Source organism: Macaca mulatta, chromosome 11 (assembly GCF_049350105.2).
Source record: "Macaca mulatta isolate MMU2019108-1 chromosome 11, T2T-MMU8v2.0, whole genome shotgun sequence".
In the NCBI taxonomy this organism is placed as follows: domain Eukaryota; kingdom Metazoa; phylum Chordata; class Mammalia; order Primates; family Cercopithecidae; genus Macaca; species Macaca mulatta.
This window is the reverse complement of record NC_133416.1, coordinates 49,406,339-49,425,161: the sequence shown is the minus strand read 5'-3', so window position 1 is coordinate 49,425,161 and position 18,823 is coordinate 49,406,339. Positions and strand designations below refer to the sequence as shown.

The 18,823-nt window shown below is 41.8% G+C and overlaps 1 protein-coding gene across 3 annotated transcripts in view; it reads left to right on the top strand.

Moving 5' to 3' along the window:
- Positions 1-18,823, top strand: part of PRICKLE1 (prickle planar cell polarity protein 1) — a 126,118-nt gene extending 107,295 nt beyond the window's left edge. For 2 of the 3 annotated variants that reach the window (XM_015151489.3, XM_002798535.4), the window contains exons 2-8: positions 8,254-8,433; positions 10,463-10,576; positions 11,240-11,377; positions 12,001-12,204; positions 14,436-14,622; positions 15,549-16,412; positions 16,517-18,823. In XM_015151489.3, the coding sequence (XP_015006975.1) occupies positions 8,302-8,433; positions 10,463-10,576; positions 11,240-11,377; positions 12,001-12,204; positions 14,436-14,622; positions 15,549-16,412; positions 16,517-17,373 (2,496 nt within the window). In that variant the 5' untranslated portion in view covers positions 8,254-8,301 and the 3' untranslated portion in view covers positions 17,374-18,823. The remainder of the gene's footprint in view (positions 1-8,253; positions 8,434-10,462; positions 10,577-11,239; positions 11,378-12,000; positions 12,205-14,435; positions 14,623-15,548; positions 16,413-16,516) is intronic. The other variant, XM_028829410.2, reaches the window with a different exon arrangement.

The following is an 18,823-nucleotide window of genomic DNA, read 5'->3' as shown; positions in this document are numbered from 1 at the left end:
CTGAGGTACTTATGTATTGGTATGTCAATCACCTAATACTCAAAACTGTCTTTGGCCCAATTTCTTCCTTTCCTATTAGTTCCTTTTACTTTTCCTCCCAAGTCACCATGTGTAGGCTTGTTTAGGGACAGTGTACTAATTGGCCCCTCTTGGGTTCTTTATCTTTTTCCTGACCATCACTACCATATTAATATTTAAGACCCAGAAGTATCTTGTGGCAGTCTCCATTCATGTCTTTTGCAGTTTCCCGTTGCCTGTAGTGATAAACCCACAGTTTTCTGCCTGAAATGTATAATTCTTGAAAATAGGATTCAGACACCATTGCCATCTGTTGTTGCTTCTTTGGAAGAATCTATCTTCTGGCAAAACTGTCCACTCTTCACTGCCTCTGGACCTTCATATACTGTGCTGACTTATTAAGCTCTTTATAGAAACATAGTAATGGCTCGTTTATGTATATGTCAAGGTCAATCAAGATAATAATCCTTAGCTATCCTGGAAGCAGCGTACAGACCAGTAGAAAATGAAATGATCCCCAAGTGGCCAAAATAGCATAACAAAATAATAAACTTTCTCTTTGGTTTGAATAACACCTTCTCACACTGTATGCTATCTTATTTCACTAGTGGTTACTGTGCTTATAGGAGAAGTGCTTAAGCCCTCGTCCATGCCGTAATTACTACATATACTTTTTTTTTTTTTTGAGGCAGGGTCTTGCTGTATTGCCCAGGCTGGTCTCAGATTCCTGGTCTCAAGCAGTCCTCCCACTTCAGTCCCCAGGTAGCTGAGAGTATAGGCACATGCCCAGCTTCTATGTACTTTTAGACAAACTTTTTCAAAGAATAGTTGCCTAATACTGGAAGCAACACATTTTAAAAGGTTTGGAGGTTGTTGGTTGTGGGCAAAAGGGAAAGGCAGGGAGAGACAAGTAGCAGGGATGAAAACATGAGGGCAGGGAGAAAAACCTCCAAAAAGTTTGCTAGTTGTCATACATTTATGGGTCAGGGGCCATTCTGTTTCTTGAATCCTGAAGCCAGTGTTTTCTACTGTGCCCAAAATGAAAACAAATGGTTAATTTTTATATGTGCCACCATGGAAGAAAGCAAGGAGATGAATAATGGAATTTTCTTTTTCTTTCTTTTTTTTTTTTAGGTGGAGTTTTGCTCTTGTTGCCCAGGCTGGAGTGCAGTGGCGCGATCTTGGTTCACTGCAACCTCTGCCTCCCGGGTTCAAGCAATTCTCCTGCCTTAGCCTCCCAAATAGTGGGATTACAGGCATGCATCACCATGCCCAGCTAATTTTGTATTTTTAGTAGAGATGGGGTTTCACCACGTTGATCAGGTTGGTCTCGAACTCCTGACCTCAAGGCCACCTCGGCCTCCTTTAGTGCCGGGATTACAGGCGTGAGCCACTGCACCTGGCCATTACATTTCTTTTTAAGATCTGGCTTTTAATGGAATAAATGTCAGTTGGCTTCTTTTGACATTCCCCAAACGATTCAATAACAACTGTAAATATAAGGATGAATTAATGAATGCAGTGAATGAATCTAGAAAGTAAATTTCACAAAGGAACCCCTCATTATATCACTATGTTATATGAATGAGGCCATACTCGAATTTGGGGAACAAGCTTTACCTAAGGCAACTAGAAAAACTGCCATGCTCCAAGACCACTACACATGCTGTGTGCGAATGTGTGCACGCACACATGCTACGTGTATGTGTTGGCGGTTTTATGCGGGGACTGGTTAGAAGCTGCTTCCAAAGCAGCTGGAAATGTTGGCCAATAACTTGGCAAATATGTCTGCTGTTCAGAAGGCTAAAGCCCTCCCAAGCTCAAAAAGAAGATGAAACTCAGGTTTTGTTATTAACATACTGTTTCAATTCCATTTGTCACTGGTTAGCTTCAAGAAAGTCTGTTTGGTCCCAGTGGAAGCAGCAATGCCAATTGGTACGTTGCAATAGGAGCTTTAATTCTTTATGGTCATGAAATTCTTTTCTGTTTTCTGTCTTTTCTATTTTTAAAAAATCAGGTCTCAAGATGTTTGTTGACTTGTCAAAGCTTTGAAGACATCAGGACCAAGTTTACTGAATGCTGAGAGCGTCAGATTCCATTTCCTAAGTCTAGCCCTTATCCTTTGGGTCAGATATTCTCTTGACAATGATGATTGAGAAGTCGTACATCTGCTAGCTGCTTGACTTTGTTACTAATGGTGAGAAATAGCTATTTAATTATTTTGAAGGAAGAGGCAAGAGAAAGGACAAAGGAGGGAAATGGACTGTTCCATTTTCTATTGCATGGAATAGCCTCATGATAATCCTTGCCTTTCTAAAAAAAAAGTATTCCAGCTCTCTCTATGTGACCTTGGGCTTCTTTCTCACCTCCTTTGTGACCATACCCTTCTTTTCTGTTTGACATTTGTTTCTCTACTGGACTCTGATAGTAGGCTTTTAGTCTTCAAAATAGTGTCTGCGAAGAACTCATGAACCTGCTAGATAATTAAGTTTTAACAGCTGTTCCTTGTGCTTGACCACGCCCTCCCATTGCCATCTTTGATGGTGGTGGTAGCTGTTAAAAGGTTCTGTGCCCTCCACATACCTCCTTAATGGTCAGACTGTTTGGAACCTGAACAAACCCATCTCTGAAAACTGTTTTGCTTTTTTTTCTCCTGCATTATGAGGTTTAATTACATTCAAAATTATAGAGAGACACTGGAGAAATAGGATGCCTACTGATTTATTTCCAAACTTCACACAGGATTGGTTAATGCATAGTTGACATTCATTTATGATTAGGGTCGCTACAACATTTTAAGACCAAGACAATAAGCCTGCCTTAGAATAGTCAAGAATACTGATGTTTTGAGCTGTGGCTTGGTAAAAGAATGTAAAAAATACACTCTCAAATGGATCCCACAGAAGTGTGTATACATGTGAGACAGAGAGAGGAAGAGGGAGGGAGGAGGATGATGCAAAAGCAAATGGAGCAAAATGTAAACCATTGGTGGGTCTGGGTAAGGGATCTATCAGAGTTCTTTTACTATTGCAACTTTTTGGAAGTTTAAAGTAATGCCCAAATAAAATTTTACCAAAAAAAAAAAAGTATAGGGCAGGGCCACTGTTAGTTCATCTAAGCATGGTTCTACAAAAGAAAGAAGCAGCATCATTAAAAAAAAGTTTTACTCTCTCATAACCCCAACTTTGAATAGTTCTATTTCCATTATAACGCAGACTAGTTTTAAACCTGATTCTGCCCGTTTCATGTCATCAACCTTAAGAGACAATACCTGAAAATAAAGTTATTAGAATTTTTCTATTAGGTCTAATTTACCTGTGGTCTCATGTGCTTGGCTTAAAACATGATGTTTTGGCAGACTACATACAGTCATGGTTAGGTATCCTCAGGAAGAACCTCAGCCATGACCCGGAGCAGAAGGAATGGCCAGGCTCCCTTCTTCCTTCTGTGCTGCCAAAGTAAATACCATATAGTGATTTAAATGCCTAAGGAAGGGATATTGTGAGGTCACATATACATATATATGTATGTGTGTGTGTGTGTGTGTGTATGGTTTTTTTTGTTTGTTTGTTTGTTTGCTTTGTTTTGTTTTGAGATGGAGTTTTGCTTTTCTTGCCCAGGCTGGAGTGCAATGGCATGATCTCAGCTCACTGCAACCTCCACCTCCTGGCTTCAAGCGATTCTTCTTCCTCAGCCTCCCAAGTAGCTGGGATTACAGGTGTGCACCATGCCTGGATAATTTTGTATTTTTAGTAGAGACAGGGTTTCTCCATGTTGGTCAGGCTGGTCTCAAACTCCTGACCTCAGGTGATCCACCCGCCTCAGCCTCCCAAAGTGCTGGGATTATTACATGCATGAGCCACCATGCCCAGCCACATTTTCATAATTTTTAGTGTAACTTTTTACAAGCGTAAGAACTATGTTTAGCTGCCACTGCTTTCACCCAACTGATATACTTAAGAATAGACTCTCAGGATCTCTTGGCAAGTACAAGCAATCTTTAAAAATAAAGTCAGATGCCATGGCTCACACCTTTAATGCCAGCATTTGGGGAGGCCGAGGCAGGAGGATATTTTGAGTCCAGGAGTTTGAGACCAGCCTGGGCAACATAGGGAGACCCCATCTCTACAAAAATCAAAAACAAAAAACTTCGGTGTAGTGGCACATGCCCGTGGTCCCAGCTACTTGGGAGGCTGAGGTAGGAGGATTGCTTGGACCTGGGAGGTAAATAGGCTGCAGTGAGCCACTGCACTCCAGCCTGGGTGACAGATAAATAGGAAAAAGAAAAATCTAAATTGAAGTTTTTGTGTTATCAGGTAAACAAGTTGCTAGAAGCCAGGTACCATGGCTCACGCCTGTAATCGCAGCACTTTGGGGGGCCGAAGTGGGCAGATCACCTGAGGTCAGAAGTTCAAGACCAGCCTGACAAACATGGAGAAACCCCGTCTCTACTAAAAATACGAAATTAGCTGGGCATGGTGGCGCATGCCTGTAATCCTAGCTGCTTGGGAGGGTGAGGCAGGAGAATTGCTTGAACCCAGGAGGCGGAGGTTGCAGTAAGATAAGATCGCGCCCAGCCTTGGCAACAAGAGCAAAACTCAAAAAAAGAAAGGAAAATTAAAAGAAGTTGCTAGTGATGATGTCGCGACTCTTAGCACAGCCTGGTCCCAGTGGAGGCCATGCCATACAACTTTTGTTTTTTTTTTTTTTTGAGACGAAGTTTTGCTCTTGTCACCTAGGCTGGAGTGCAATGGTGTGATCTGGGCTCACTGCAACTTCCGGTTCAAGCAATTCTCCTGCCTCAGCCTCCTGAGTAGCTGAGATTACAGACACATACCACCACGCCCAGCTAATTTTTATATTTTTAGTAGATAGGGGGTTTCAGTACGTTGGCCAGGCTGGTCTTGAACTCCTGACCTCAGGTGGTCTGCCTGCCTCAGCCTCCCAAAATGCTGGGATTACAGGTGTGAGCCACTGCGCCCAGCCAACATTTTTTTAATGTTTGTGTTTTGATGAGCTCTGAGAACTTGCCAGTGAATGTAATGTTTTGTCATTTTAAATATTCTCTGATATAAAGGAAAAAGAAAAACTTACCTCAGTGAATAAACTCTGAACCAAGTGCTCATGAGACCATTGCATTTTTACAATCCTTTTTGACTGTATATCCTTAAAATGCCTTCTGTGGGTGAAGTGGGCTCCCCTCCAGTTGTGTCATTTTGTGTGTCTGCAGCGCAGTAGCTTGGCTGATTCACTCAAGAAAAGGGAACTGGCTCCATCAGCACTCCCCACAGGAGGCAGCTTGGGGTTGCAGGGGTTTAGGATCACAGCCAAGACCGATCCTAAGACCACTTACTGACCTTGGACAGTTTACCCTGAGGCACATTGCTCTGAGGCTCAGTTTCCCCATCTGTTAAATGAGACACCACTTACAGTGGGTTGCTTGATAGAGTGATTAAATGCCGTAACACTAATGGTACCAGCCAGGCATGGAGAAGTAAGTTAACTGTCTACTAACAAATGAAACACAAAGCCATGCCTATAATGGAAAGGATATTGTCACTCATGGTTCTTCAGTTGGACTCTTTACTTTGTGCATGAATGAGAGTCAGTCCTCAATGTACTTTGTTGAAAGGCTGGAATGAACTTGTGGGAATTGTAAGTTTGAGATGTGGCCAGAACTTCCAGGTGATTGGGAGGAGGGGATGGTGGGATTGTGGCATGTCGTGCTAACGTTGATTTACCTTGATTAGGATAGTAATTTACTGTACGTTTTTCACAAAAGGCTAATCAGGGAGTACAGCTAGCTGTAAAAGTAATTCAAATCTTCGGCAATCGGTATCTTTGTGCTAGCTTGGAAAATCCATGGCTTGTCTTAATTTGTGATGTTTTCTCTTGTTTTATAATCCAGTGGCATTTAATTTTTAGGTTCTATTGAATATTTATGTTCTTTGTAAGTCTGCAGAGCGAATACCTTAGTGTCTCCCCACTTAGCCTGATTTAGCAGGGGGCAGATGTTCATCTTTCATGATTTGGGTTAAATTGCATTGAAGGCACTCATTCTCCTGGTAGGAGTTTTAGAGTTACTAATTAAATTCTTAACCTCTGGTTCCCTTCCTTTGACATGTGGGAGTAGTTTTTTCAAAATATCCAAGACATTTTCTGACTCATTAACACATCCTTTTTTATTGAGGAGTCAGAGGAATACGCCTATGTTTAGAAAGCCTTTCCTTAGTCAAGACATGAATGAGTTGCACCTGTGTGAAATAATGCCTTGTTTAAAAGGTCATAACCTCCCAATGGTAGTGTAGGAAATGAGGTCATCTTCACTTTTTGTTCAGGGTGAATGCAAGTTAAATTTATTAGTTGGAATAATATATGTGTGGCATTGCTCCTACTGCTAATATAGATTGTAGCTATGAGGCGCTTGCCCTTCATTTGTTACAATGTTAATTTTCTCAATGTCCTATCATTTATAAAAGAGAAGCCAAATATTTTAATCAGGTTTTATTTTATTTTATTTTTTTCGAGACGGAGTCTCGCTCTGTCGCCCAGACTGGAGTCCAGGGGTAAAATCTCAGCTCACTGCAACCTCTGCCTCCTGGTTTCAAGCAATTCTCCTGCCTCAGCCTCCTGAGTAGCTGGGATTACAGGCACCCACCACCACGCCTGGCTAATTTTTGTGTTTTTAGTAGAGACAGGGCTTCACTATATTGGCCAGGCTGGGCTCAAACTCCTGACCTTGTGATCCATCCGCCTCAGCCTCCCAAAGTGCTGGGATTACAGGCGTGAGCTACCTCACCCGGCTAATAATCAAAGGTTTTAATAGGTAGTATTTTTCAACACTCTTAGCATTTAGAGTTGAATTGAGATAGTTGCTGAAAAATGACTTAGTCTCAGGCTGAAAGTGTATGGGTTTTCACTGCCTTTCCTACTTGTTCAAGCAAATGAAAACTTTTTTTTTTGTTTTTGACATCCTTCCTGAGATGGAAGAACGTTTATTAAGGCAGAAGAATTTTTGGAAGTCTGACATGTCAGTGTGTATGTGTGACTAGACTCTGGCTTTTAGCCATATGACCTTGGACAAGTCTCTTGACTTTCCTGAACCTTGTTTTCTCTAAAATGATTGAGTTGGGATAATTATATGTAATTTTCTTTTTTTACACCATTTTTTTGTGGGTGAAAGGGCCAGGTATAAAAAAGCTCCATCTCTCCATCTGGTTCTGAAAGTTCTGATACTAGTATTTTTTTCTTTGTGCCCTGGGATGAGGGATGATTTTTAAGAATCAGAAGAGACAAAGAGCATAAATGGTAATAGCAAAGGTCCTGGGTGGTAGGGCAGGGAATGTTGTCTTGACACTTTTATAGCCCTTCATCCAAGGAGGCTTTTTATTCAGAGGAGGATTTACATCTTTCTCTGCCCATAGCAGGCTGATGACATTTCACACATAGTAGGCACTGACTGCATAACTTTTCAGTGAATGCCTGCTTATGATGCAATTAAACATTAACAGTCACCAAGCTGGATTTTATTTTCACATAGTGCTGTATTCAGACTGTTTGTTGAAGGAGCTCATTGATGAATGTCTGGCTGACTTTAGCCCTTAGTAAAGGCTTGAGGATTTAATGTGCAGTATAAGGATTTAATTGTGCTATTTCTATTTTGTGTGTAAACTCAGTTTAGCGTCTTACAAAACATAATTAGAAACCTGAAACCTAAGCAGTTTGGCTGAGAGGACCCACTCTCAGAAGGCAGCACTGCCTCAGTTGGAAAAATTGCTTAGGAAATACGGGGGACTGAGTGGGGGTCTTGAGCCATTTTTCATGGGGCATAGTAGTGGGCAAGGCAGATGGCCTGATCCCTGACACTTCCTTCTACAACTTATAGGATGTCACAAGGATTTGCGGGCAAGTTGGAAAGTCAACACATCAACTTTCTTGAGAACTTTTCTAAGGAATTGGCTATAGAGAGGCACCTTTTAAAGGCTCCTGGAAATAAACTAGCTTTGGTGGCATGTTCTGAAATTCTGAGCTGGCAAAGGGACTACTACCAAATTATATAGCTCTAAATTTTGAATTTCAGGGGGCCTGGGGGCTGGGGGTTGGTGACAGTAGTAATTTGGTTACTTTCTCTGGGCCCAGCTGTGTGTTAACAGCATTCAGTAAAAGCTCTGGGTCAGAGTAAGAGACATGCATTCAGGTTTTAGATGTCTTTGTTTTTTCTTATATTGTCCACAGCAGCCATTGTTTGATGTCCTGTGCCTGAGAAACCAGGCTTTAAACTCTATGCCTTTGGAGATGGAGCCCAAAATGAGCAAGCTGGCCTTTGGCTGTCAGAGAAGTTCCACATCAGATGATGACTCTGGCTGTGCGTTGGAGGAGTATGCCTGGGTTCCCCCGGGCCTGAGACCAGAGCAGGTAGGAACGTCATCATCCTATATTTACTCTTTGTTTTTCAGTGTGAGTTCAGACTTCAGAACATTATTTTGCAAATGGATAGAACATCACTGAGATGCTGGAATACCACCCTCCTCAGTCCTTATTCTTCTTTGTATGGCTTTGAAGTTTTACTTTTGAAGGTCATATTTAGTTTCTCAATGGAAGTTTCCAGTCTCGTCGTACCCCATGGTTCCAGAAGCCTCATAAGGATCCCATTTTTGCTCTAATGAATGAAATCCGGAGTACTACATATGCATTGGTTATATGTATTTCGGATGAATCCCTCTTGAGAGTGAGAAGAATTTACCTTTTGAAAAACTTCTGTGACAACAAAAAGGCAATAAAAGAAAAAAGTTTCCATGCCAGTTCTCAGCAATGCTTTTGCTTTGGAAGCGAGATGGCAAGCTATCAGAAACCCTCTGAAGTGTTACTGCTTAGACATTTGACCTTTGATAACTTTGCATATAAAAGAGCCTGTCACTTACACCAGAGATTGGGAAAAAAAATTAGAGAGTTAATTTTATGCTTTGTTTGTGTTGTTATTTTAAGGAAGATGAGAACATTCCATATGCCTATTTAATTTTCCCAATATCTTTACAATGATTAACTTGTTGAAAATCACGTGATATTATTAAAAGAGCAAAGGCATCATTTGAAAATAAAGTTGACAGTGGGGTGTGTGGTTGCTTTGCTCTGAGTTAGGGTTCTGTTTCCTGTAGGGGGGGACATTTTTTGAGAATAGGGTATCCTTATTTATCCATGGCATAGCACAGTACCTGGCACGCATGTAGCTGATATTCAGTAAGTGTTTATAACTGTAAAAAGCTTCTAGAGCTGATAGAATGGGGAGAGGGTGGAGTACTGGTGAAGCAGTTAGAAAAGCAGTATTTGGACAAACTACTTAGAGAGAATCCCTTCTTACATCTAGGGTGGGTAGGTTTTGTGTGGTACTAAGGTATTGAAGTAGACAGGCCCTAAATTCCTGTCTCATGTCTTTTTTTTTTTTCATTTATTCCTTCTCAGCTCTGCAGTATCCTTTGCAGTACTCATTAAGGGATGTTCCTTTAAAGATATCAGAACACAAACAGGCAGAAATTAAGTTTTCCTTTCAGAATGAGCAAAGTACAGCTCAATATGGCTTCTCTCCAATTTCCCTGGGGAGACTGACTTCAGGTATTCAGAAAATAGCATACATGGAAGCAAAGAAAGCTGATGTTTGAGAGCACCTGATAAAGAAGAGTTTACAACATTTAGCTAAACAGCTTTTGTCTTTGTGATGTGTAAAATTCAGAGAGCAAATTCAGTGTGTTTGTGTACTGGGTGGATTTGGGGCCATGTCACATAATGTGGTATGGTAATTTGCACAATTCACCCAGGACTCTCTCTCTTGCTGATCTCTTAGCTGACCCGTTGGAAGATTGGCTGAGGAAGAGTAGTCTTTTTTTTTTTTTTTTTTTTTTTTGAGATGGAGTCTTCCTCTGTCCCCCAGGCTGGAGTGCAGTGGCGCGATCTCGGCTCACTGCCACCTCCGCCTCCTGGGTTCAAGCGATTCTCCTGCCTCAGCCTCCCGAGTAGCTAGGATTACAGGTGTGCACCACCACACCCAGCTAATTTTTGTAGTTTTAGTAGAGACAGGGTTTCACCACGTTGGCCAGGCTGGTCTCAAACTCCTGACCTCAGGTGATCCACCTGCCTCGGCCTCCCGGAGTGCTGGGATGACAGGCGTGAGCCACAGCACCAGGAAGAGTAGTCTTAAATGTGCATATTTTATGGTGCATAATTTATGATGTCCCTAATTTTCACTACAAATTACATTCCTGAAGAGCAATTTAGCAGCTGGGTGCTAGTTATCTGAAGGTTTGCAGTTCTGCTGAGTTGGCTCAGCTGGTCTTCTCATTAGCTACAAGAGGCCAAACCCTGTACCTAGGGAAAGGTAACTTTTAAAGATTAAGTGAGCTGAAATGCTCAGTTCTGTATACTGATGCCATTCTCACTGTCTCTTATGCAGATCCAGCTCTATTTTGCTTGCTTACCAGAGGAAAAGGTTCCTTACGTTAACAGCCCTGGAGAGAAGCATCGGATTAAACAGCTTTTGTACCAGTTACCACCACATGATAATGAGGTAAAATAGCCGGAAGAAGGCTAATTAGAAAAAAGAAAAAAATGCATGAGAAGCATTGAGATGCTGCTCATAAACCCCATATCCTCACTGGTGAGGGCTCTCTTTTGCCTTTCTTTAGTTAAAATTTGGCCAGAGAATACAGCTTTCCATTCTTTGAGAGAAGAGAGAAAAGAGTATCAGTGTAATCAACTTAACACAAGTTGGTTTTTATAGTGTTTGCAGCCACCCACCAATGATCAGGAACCTACAAATGCCGGAGATTTCCCTGCCCCTGCATCCAGAGTGAATGCTTTATGGTCATTCAGGCCTGCAGTTGAGTTGAGTGCATGTAGAATGGAGAGTAAAAGTGGCAGTTAACAAGTTTAAACCTTTTGTGGAAAGGTTAATGTCCTATTTTTTTTTTAATGTCTGTGCTGATAAGGGTTTTCAATTAAACATTTCTTATTTAAAAAAAAAAAAAAAAGACTATTCCTTCACGCTGCATTTCCCTTTTTCTAGAGAGGCTGTAAAATTCGGATATGGTGTCATTTTAAAATCGTGGAGGTGTGACACAGGCGAGCTAAACTTACTATTTTATTTCCTGAAACCCTAACTCTGGAAGTAGAGAACTGGTGAGAAAGACTGTGCACTCAGTGTGGTGTTTCTGTTTTGCTTTCTGTGAAGGTGCGGTATTGCCAGTCTTTGAGTGAAGAGGAGAAAAAAGAATTGCAGGTGTTCAGTGCTCAGCGGAAGAAAGAAGCACTGGGAAGAGGAACAATTAAGCTTCTGTCCAGAGCAGTCATGCATGCTGTGTGTGAGCAGGTGGGCAGCCCCTTCTCCGATGTGTAGCTTGTGGCAGTGATGCGGATGGGGTGGATAGTTAGGGGTTATCCACTAACTATCTAGCAGAGGTGTGGGCCCTGAAAGCCTCCAAAAAGTGAGAGGAAGACAGCCTGGCTTTTTATTAAATAGCAATTCATGTTTCATATTTGTAACTAGCTACACTGCTGTGTATGACAGCAGGAGTCAGTCACCCTTGTGCAAACATTGGGTGAAATCCTGCCTTTGGTAGGATCCTGGCATGGAGGTAGGTGCTAGGATACATCTCGTATTCAAAAGAGGCAGAAACATAATGAAGACATTCAGATCTTTGCTGGCAGTTCTCAGAGCAGGAAATGTATCCAGCAGGAGACTGGCACAGGAAAACCACTATTTGTGTGAATCACATTACACCGTCCTTAGAAACAGTCGTAGTATGTCTGAGACACATGCCTTACAGTGGAGAATCACCAGTAATCCAGCATTAAAGAGCTATTTAATCACTAACAGAGGTGGCAAAAATAAACACATTCCTGACAAATTCGAGATTTATCCTAAAGTAGGAAAGCCTGAGAATCCCGTCTTTAAAAAATGATCCTTTTACATTCAAACCCATTTGTTTGTAGTGTGGGTTGAAGATAAACGGAGGTGAAGTTGCAGTGTTCGCCTCCCGCGCGGGCCCTGGCGTGTGCTGGCACCCATCCTGTTTTGTCTGCTTCACGTGCAATGAGCTGCTGGTCGACCTCATCTATTTTTATCAGGATGGAAAAATTCACTGTGGCAGGCACCATGCAGAACTGCTCAAACCACGGTGCTCGGCATGTGACGAGGTAAAAAAAGTTCATCCTTTCACACTGGGAAAAATAAGCTTAGATTAAGCCAATATTCCACTGTTTACATCTAAGCAAAATATTAAAATTTCCTGGATTTTGTTCTGTGTGCATGTTTTAAACATAATCCTGTACATTCATACAATGAAGTAATCTATATTTGGTTGGTGCAAAAGTAATTGCGGTTTTTTGCCATAATGGTCAAAACCGCAATTACTTTTGCACCTACCTAATAGAAAGGGAAGCAGATGTCTTTGTACTTTGATAAGCATTATATCTTCAGTGCGTTGTGAGAAAATACAAGTTGCAGAAGAACATGTAGTAGATGGTCTTTTTTTGTTAAGGATTTAAAAAACAGTATGATACATGTATTTGTTTATACTCAGAAAAGGTATGGAAAGACAAATACCAAATTAGTAGTAGTTACCTTGGGGGAAGGTGGGAATGGATGATGGCTTGAAAGGAAAAATTTTTTCCCTTTAGCTTTTTAAAATAATTTTAGATTTACAGAAGAATTGCAAAGCTATTACAGAGAGGTCCTGCATGCCCTTCTCCCAGCTTCCCCTGATGCTAACATCTTACATAACCATAATATATGTATCAAAACTAGGAAATTATCATCAGTATAATACCATTAACTAAACCATAGTCTTTGTTTAGATTTTCCTAGTTTTGTAACAAATGTTCCTTTTCTTATCCAAGATCAATCCAGGGTGCCTCATTGCATTTACTCGTTGTATCTTAGTCTCCTTCCATGTGTGACAATAAACTTTGTTTTTATTTGTATACATTCATTTATTTGATCCTTTTTTTCAACAGTGTTCTATTTGAACATATTTTGGTTTTGGTCTTGGTTTTGTTTTGTTTTTTAAATTTTTTTGAGATGGAGTTGCTCTCGGTTGCCCAGGCTGGAGTGCCGTGGTGCAGTCTCGGCTCATGGCAACCTCCGCTTCCCGTGTTCAAGTGATTCTTGCACCTCAGCCTCCCGAGTAGCTGGGATTACAGGTGCCTGCTACCACGCCCAGCTAATTTTTTTTGTATTTTTAGCAGAGGCGGGCTTCACCATGTTGGCCAGGCTGGTCTCGAATTCCTGACCCGAAGAGATTCGACTGCCTCGGCCTCCCAAAATGCTGGGAATACCGGGGTGAGCCACCGTGCTCCACTGAACATATTTTGGACACCAAAAATAGAAGAACCTGCCGGGCTCGGTGGCTCATGCCTGTAATCCCAGCACTTTGGGAGGCCAAGGCGGGCGGATCATGAGATCAAGAGATAGAGACCATCCTGGCCAACATGGTGAAACCCCATCTCTACTAAAAACGCAAAAATTAGCTGGGCATGGTGGCGGGTGCCTGTAGTCCCAGCTACTCAGGAAGCTGAGGCAGGAGAATTGCTTGAACCCAGGAGGCGGAGGTTGCAGTGAGCTGAGGTCATGCCACTGCACTCCAGTGTGGTGACAGAGCGAGACTCCATCTCAAAAAAATAAAAATAAAAATAAATAAGTAAAAATAAAAGAACCAGCCTGGACCCCATGGTGAGACCCCATTTCTGTCCCAAAATGTTTTTCAAATTAGCTGGGCATGGTGGTTGTGCCCTCGTGGTCCCAGCTACTCAGGAGGCGGAGGTGGGAGGATCACTCAAGCCCAGGAGTCTGAGGCTGCAGTGAGCTATGATTGTGCCACTGTGCTCCAGCCTGGGCTACAAGTGAGACCCTGTCTCAAAAAAATAAAGAGTCCTTAATCTGGAGATGGCCACCAGGTCAAATAAAGCATTATCAACACAAATGCTGTTCACTCAATTCCAGCATCTGTGTAGCTATAACTGTGTTGAGTCCACAGACATTTTTATGACTTTTCTTTCTACTGAAACACCAAATTATTTCACTAAAGTATTTCCGTGTTAATGTGTTCTTTGCCAGATTATGCCAAGGAAATGTTATTGGGGAGCAAAAATAAGACCCAGTGAATTACTTCTAACGTAGAATTCTGTTTTGTCAGGTTGAAGCAAGTATTTATTATTTAGTTTCTTTTTTCAGTACTGTCAATTTATGCTCTAGTTTGTAGCTAAATCAAGTTAGATTTAAGCTTGTGACTCTAAGAAACAAGGTTAGCTATTTGATTTTTTTAAGAGCCAGTGTCTGTCCATTGCCCAAAAAACATGCAGTTACTTGGCCTTTAAAATAGTTCCTAATGATTTTCTTTCATTCTCTGGTTTCACGTTTCTTTTTGAAGATAATTTTTGCTGATGAGTGCACAGAAGCTGAGGGTCGCCATTGGCACATGAAGCACTTCTGCTGCCTTGAGTGTGAAACGGTCCTGGGAGGACAGAGGTATATCATGAAGGATGGCCGCCCCTTCTGCTGTGGCTGTTTTGAGTCTCTCTATGCGGAGTACTGTGAAACCTGTGGGGAACATATTGGTAAGTCCACAGCCAGCCCGTCTGCCCTGTCACCTAGCCATTAGTCTGTCTAGAATTATCCACAGTCTTATTTTTTCTTTTCTGTTTTTTAAAGTTGAGATATAATTTACATACAGTGAAATGTACAGATCTTAAATGTTCCAGCTGATGAAATTTGACAAATGAACAGAGAGTCGATTCTTGTTTTTCATAGTAGTTGTGTTCTGTGAAGTTACTGCGAACGCTGGATTAGTGAACACTGAACCGTTGCTCGTGGGGGAATACAGGGTTAGGTTCCTATGAGCCTCTGGGCACTGCCGTTTCATCAACTCATCAATGCATAATCTTGTTTCATGTGTGTTTTTGCTTAAAGCCACTGCTTTATTGAATGTACATTGTTGATGCATTAATATTGAATTCACAGCCAGTAGTACCATACTCAAGATTAGGAGCTTATGTAATACGTCTTTTCTCCATAAGGCACATCACAGCCTTCTTGCCCTTAGGAACATGACAGCATTTCAGCACTGTCAGCATTACACTTGGGGTCATTTTAAACAGCAAACTCACCAACAAAAAGCACAAAAACGCAGAAAACATGGCAGTAGATAGATCAGGAATGCGACACTTGTCTACAGTATGAGAGCTGAAACAAAAGGCTGGAGCATCTCCTGGATCAGTGCGTGTTGGTTCAATTCATATTTTTACCACTTTGCACATCTGCGAATGGCCATGAAAGGGTTGCCAATATTAGTTTGGGGGTTGTGAATAAATTTTTATGAGTAGGCAAATTCACAAATACAGAATCCACAAAGAATGGGGATTAATTGTATCTGTGTCACCCACACGGCTCCCCATACCCATAATCTTTATTTTCTTCATTTCTTCCTTATACCTTGTTTCAGGCATTAAACCATAACTTATTTATTCTGTCCTTTTCAAAACAGGTGTGGACCATGCGCAGATGACCTATGACGGGCAGCACTGGCACGCCACAGAAGCATGTTTTTCTTGTGCCCAGTGTAAAGCCTCTTTGTTGGGATGTCCCTTCCTTCCCAAACAGGGTCAGATTTACTGCTCAAAAACGTGCAGTCTCGGTGAAGACGTCCATGCCTCTGATTCTTCCGACTCTGCATTTCAGTCAGCTCGATCAAGAGACTCCCGAAGAAGTGTCCGAATGGGCAAGAGCAGCCGGTCAGCAGATCAGTGTAGACAGTCTCTCCTCTTATCGCCCGCTCTGAACTACAAGTTTCCTGGCCTCTCAGGCAATGCCGATGACACCCTCTCTCGAAAATTGGATGATCTGAGTCTCTCCAGGCAAGGAACGAGTTTTGCCAGTGAAGAATTTTGGAAAGGCAGAGTAGAGCAGGAAACTCCAGAAGACCCTGAAGAATGGGCTGATCATGAAGATTATATGACGCAGCTCCTCCTCAAGTTTGGTGATAAAAGCCTCTTTCAGCCACAGCCCAATGAGATGGATATTCGAGCCAGTGAGCACTGGATATCTGATAACATGGTTAAAAATAAGACCGAGTTAAAGCAAAATAATCAGAGCCTTGCAAGTAAAAAATACCAGTCTGATATGTACTGGGCACAGTCACAAGATGGCCTGGGTGATTCTGCTTATGGCAGCCACCCAGGCCCTGCAAGCAGTAGAAGGCTCCAGGAATTGGATCTGGACCATGGGGCTTCAGGGTATAATCATGATGAAACACAGTGGTATGAAGATTCCCTGGAGTGTCTGTCAGACCTGAAACCAGAGCAAAGTGTTCGGGATTCGATGGATTCTTTGGCATTGTCCAATATCACAGGTACGTAATCTAGGGATTATGGGGTATTTGAAAAAAAGAGCTGCTAATTATTGTTGAATATTAGGATGATTGAGAAACACATCTTGTTTTGGTCTCTCTTCTAGGGGCTTCAGTGGATGGAGAAACCAAGCCAAGGCCATCATTATATTCGCTGCAAAATTTTGAGGAGATGGAAACAGAAGATTGTGAGAAGATGAGCAATATGGGAACTTTGAACTCTTCCATGCTGCACAGGAGTGCAGAGTCCTTAAAGAGTCTAAGTTCAGAGTTGTGTCCAGAGAAAATCCTGCCTGAAGAGAAACCAGTACATCTGCCAGTGCTCAGAAGGTCCAAGTCTCAGTCCAGACCACAGCAGGTCAAGTTTTCCGATGATGTCATCGACAATGGGAACTATGACATTGAAATCCGGCAGCCTCCGATGAGTGAAAGGACTCGGAGACGCGTCTACCATTTTGAAGAGAGGGGATCCAGGTCTCATCACCACCGCCGCAGGAGAAGTAGAAAGTCGCGCTCCGACAATGCCCTGAATCTTGTTACAGAAAGAAAATACTCTCCCAAGGACAGACTGAGGCTGTACACCCCTGATAACTATGAGAAATTTATACAGAATAAAAGTGCCCGGGAGATCCAAGCATACATCCAGAATGCTGATCTTTATGGACAGTACGCCCATGCCACTTCCGATTACGGCCTGCAGAACCCAGGAATGAATCGGTTTCTGGGACTCTATGGCGAGGATGATGATTCCTGGTGTTCTTCCTCTTCCTCCTCTTCCGACTCGGAAGAAGAAGGATATTTTCTTGGACAACCAATCCCTCAACCCCGGCCACAGAGATTTGCCTACTATACAGATGACCTTTCTAGTCCACCGTCTGCACTTCCCACCCCTCAGTTTGGTCAGAGGACAACAAAATCCAAGAAGAAAAAGGGACACAAGGGCAAAAATTGTATTATTTCTTAACCAAGTAGTGATGGAGAGCATTTGTTTAAAACTTAGCCATTAATCATCTGAATCGTATCCTTTTCTTCCATAGGAAAGTTGTGAAAATAGTTTAAAGTGCTTCCTTTGCCCATGTAAATGAGAACCCAACTGCTGTTTACGTGTCAGATTAACATTTGAAAGGTGTGATTTCTCCAATTTACCCTCCTTGGATGGTGCCAGGTGGACGTGACATCTTGTGCCTATCGGGTGCGTTACAGATCGATACAGCTGCTTTGGTTTCCAATCCTCAAGGGAATACTCAAGATGCTGTCTCAAGGGGATTGGATGTGGGTGTTGATTTTAGAAGATGGAGAACTCCAGCCACCTTTGTAAAGCAATAGTGTTTGTCATTTATGTAAGTCAGGTCGGTTCAGGTCTTGGTAGTCCGTCTTGGTGTGAGGCATGCCAGTCACGATGACCTAGCTAACACTGTGCATCTTATTGTGAGGCCAACTTGTCCCTTCCAACCCTCTTTGGCCAGGTAAACATTGTATTGTATCAGCGCCAGCTACAGATTGAAAAAAAAAAAACAAAAAACATTGCTATTTATAACTTAGTATTTCATAGACTTAAGTGTATTCCTAATTTAACGGTGCAAATATTAATGTATATACTGTATAGTTCAGATTTTAAAACTGATATTTTTATATCCCTGAATTGTAAGCTGTTTGTTACGCTGCAGTGCTAGATTTGCTAGGGAACCAGAATTTATGGATGAACTGATTGCTTGTATTTTAGTCAGGGTTTATAAATGTAGATGGTCAAATTTATATTGCTTAGTGATGGAAAATTCAATTTTTTTGATTTTTTTTTCCAAATATTAAAAAAGGCTCTGTATGCATGGTGGGGCTATGTAAATACTCTACAAGTATGGCCCTGTTAATCTTCCAAGTGTTATTTATGGGTCAAGCAATGTAAACTGTATAAATGTAAAAACAGCCCCCCACACATAACCCCTGGAATATATGGTAAAAACAAGCAGAAGCTGTTTCAGTGAGTGGGTTTTTTCCCCCTGCCTGCGGAGGGTGCCTTTCTCATTTTCAGCAAGGTGATGATTATCTCATGGGAAATGACAAAGATCTGCTTTTGTGGCAGAGGACTTTGTAGATTTGTTATTTTAAGAGAGGTTATTCCTTTTTATTCCTTCCCTCCCGCTAATTTGTTGGCCTTTAACAGCAATTTTGGAAACTGGGTCTTCTGGTTATGTTTTTGTTTTAAAATCTTTAAATTAGAGGATGCTGTGCCATTGGGTGCTTTAAGTTAATATGAGTTTCTGGTTCAAGGAAAACTTATATTGGATCTGAACTAATGAGCAGATATTTTGATATGTGCCATTCTTGCATATACATCTCAGTCCTAACTAAAGGTTCTAGTGGCATCCAGGACCTTTGGGGAGGCATTTAAAATAAACACTTAATAAATAACAAAA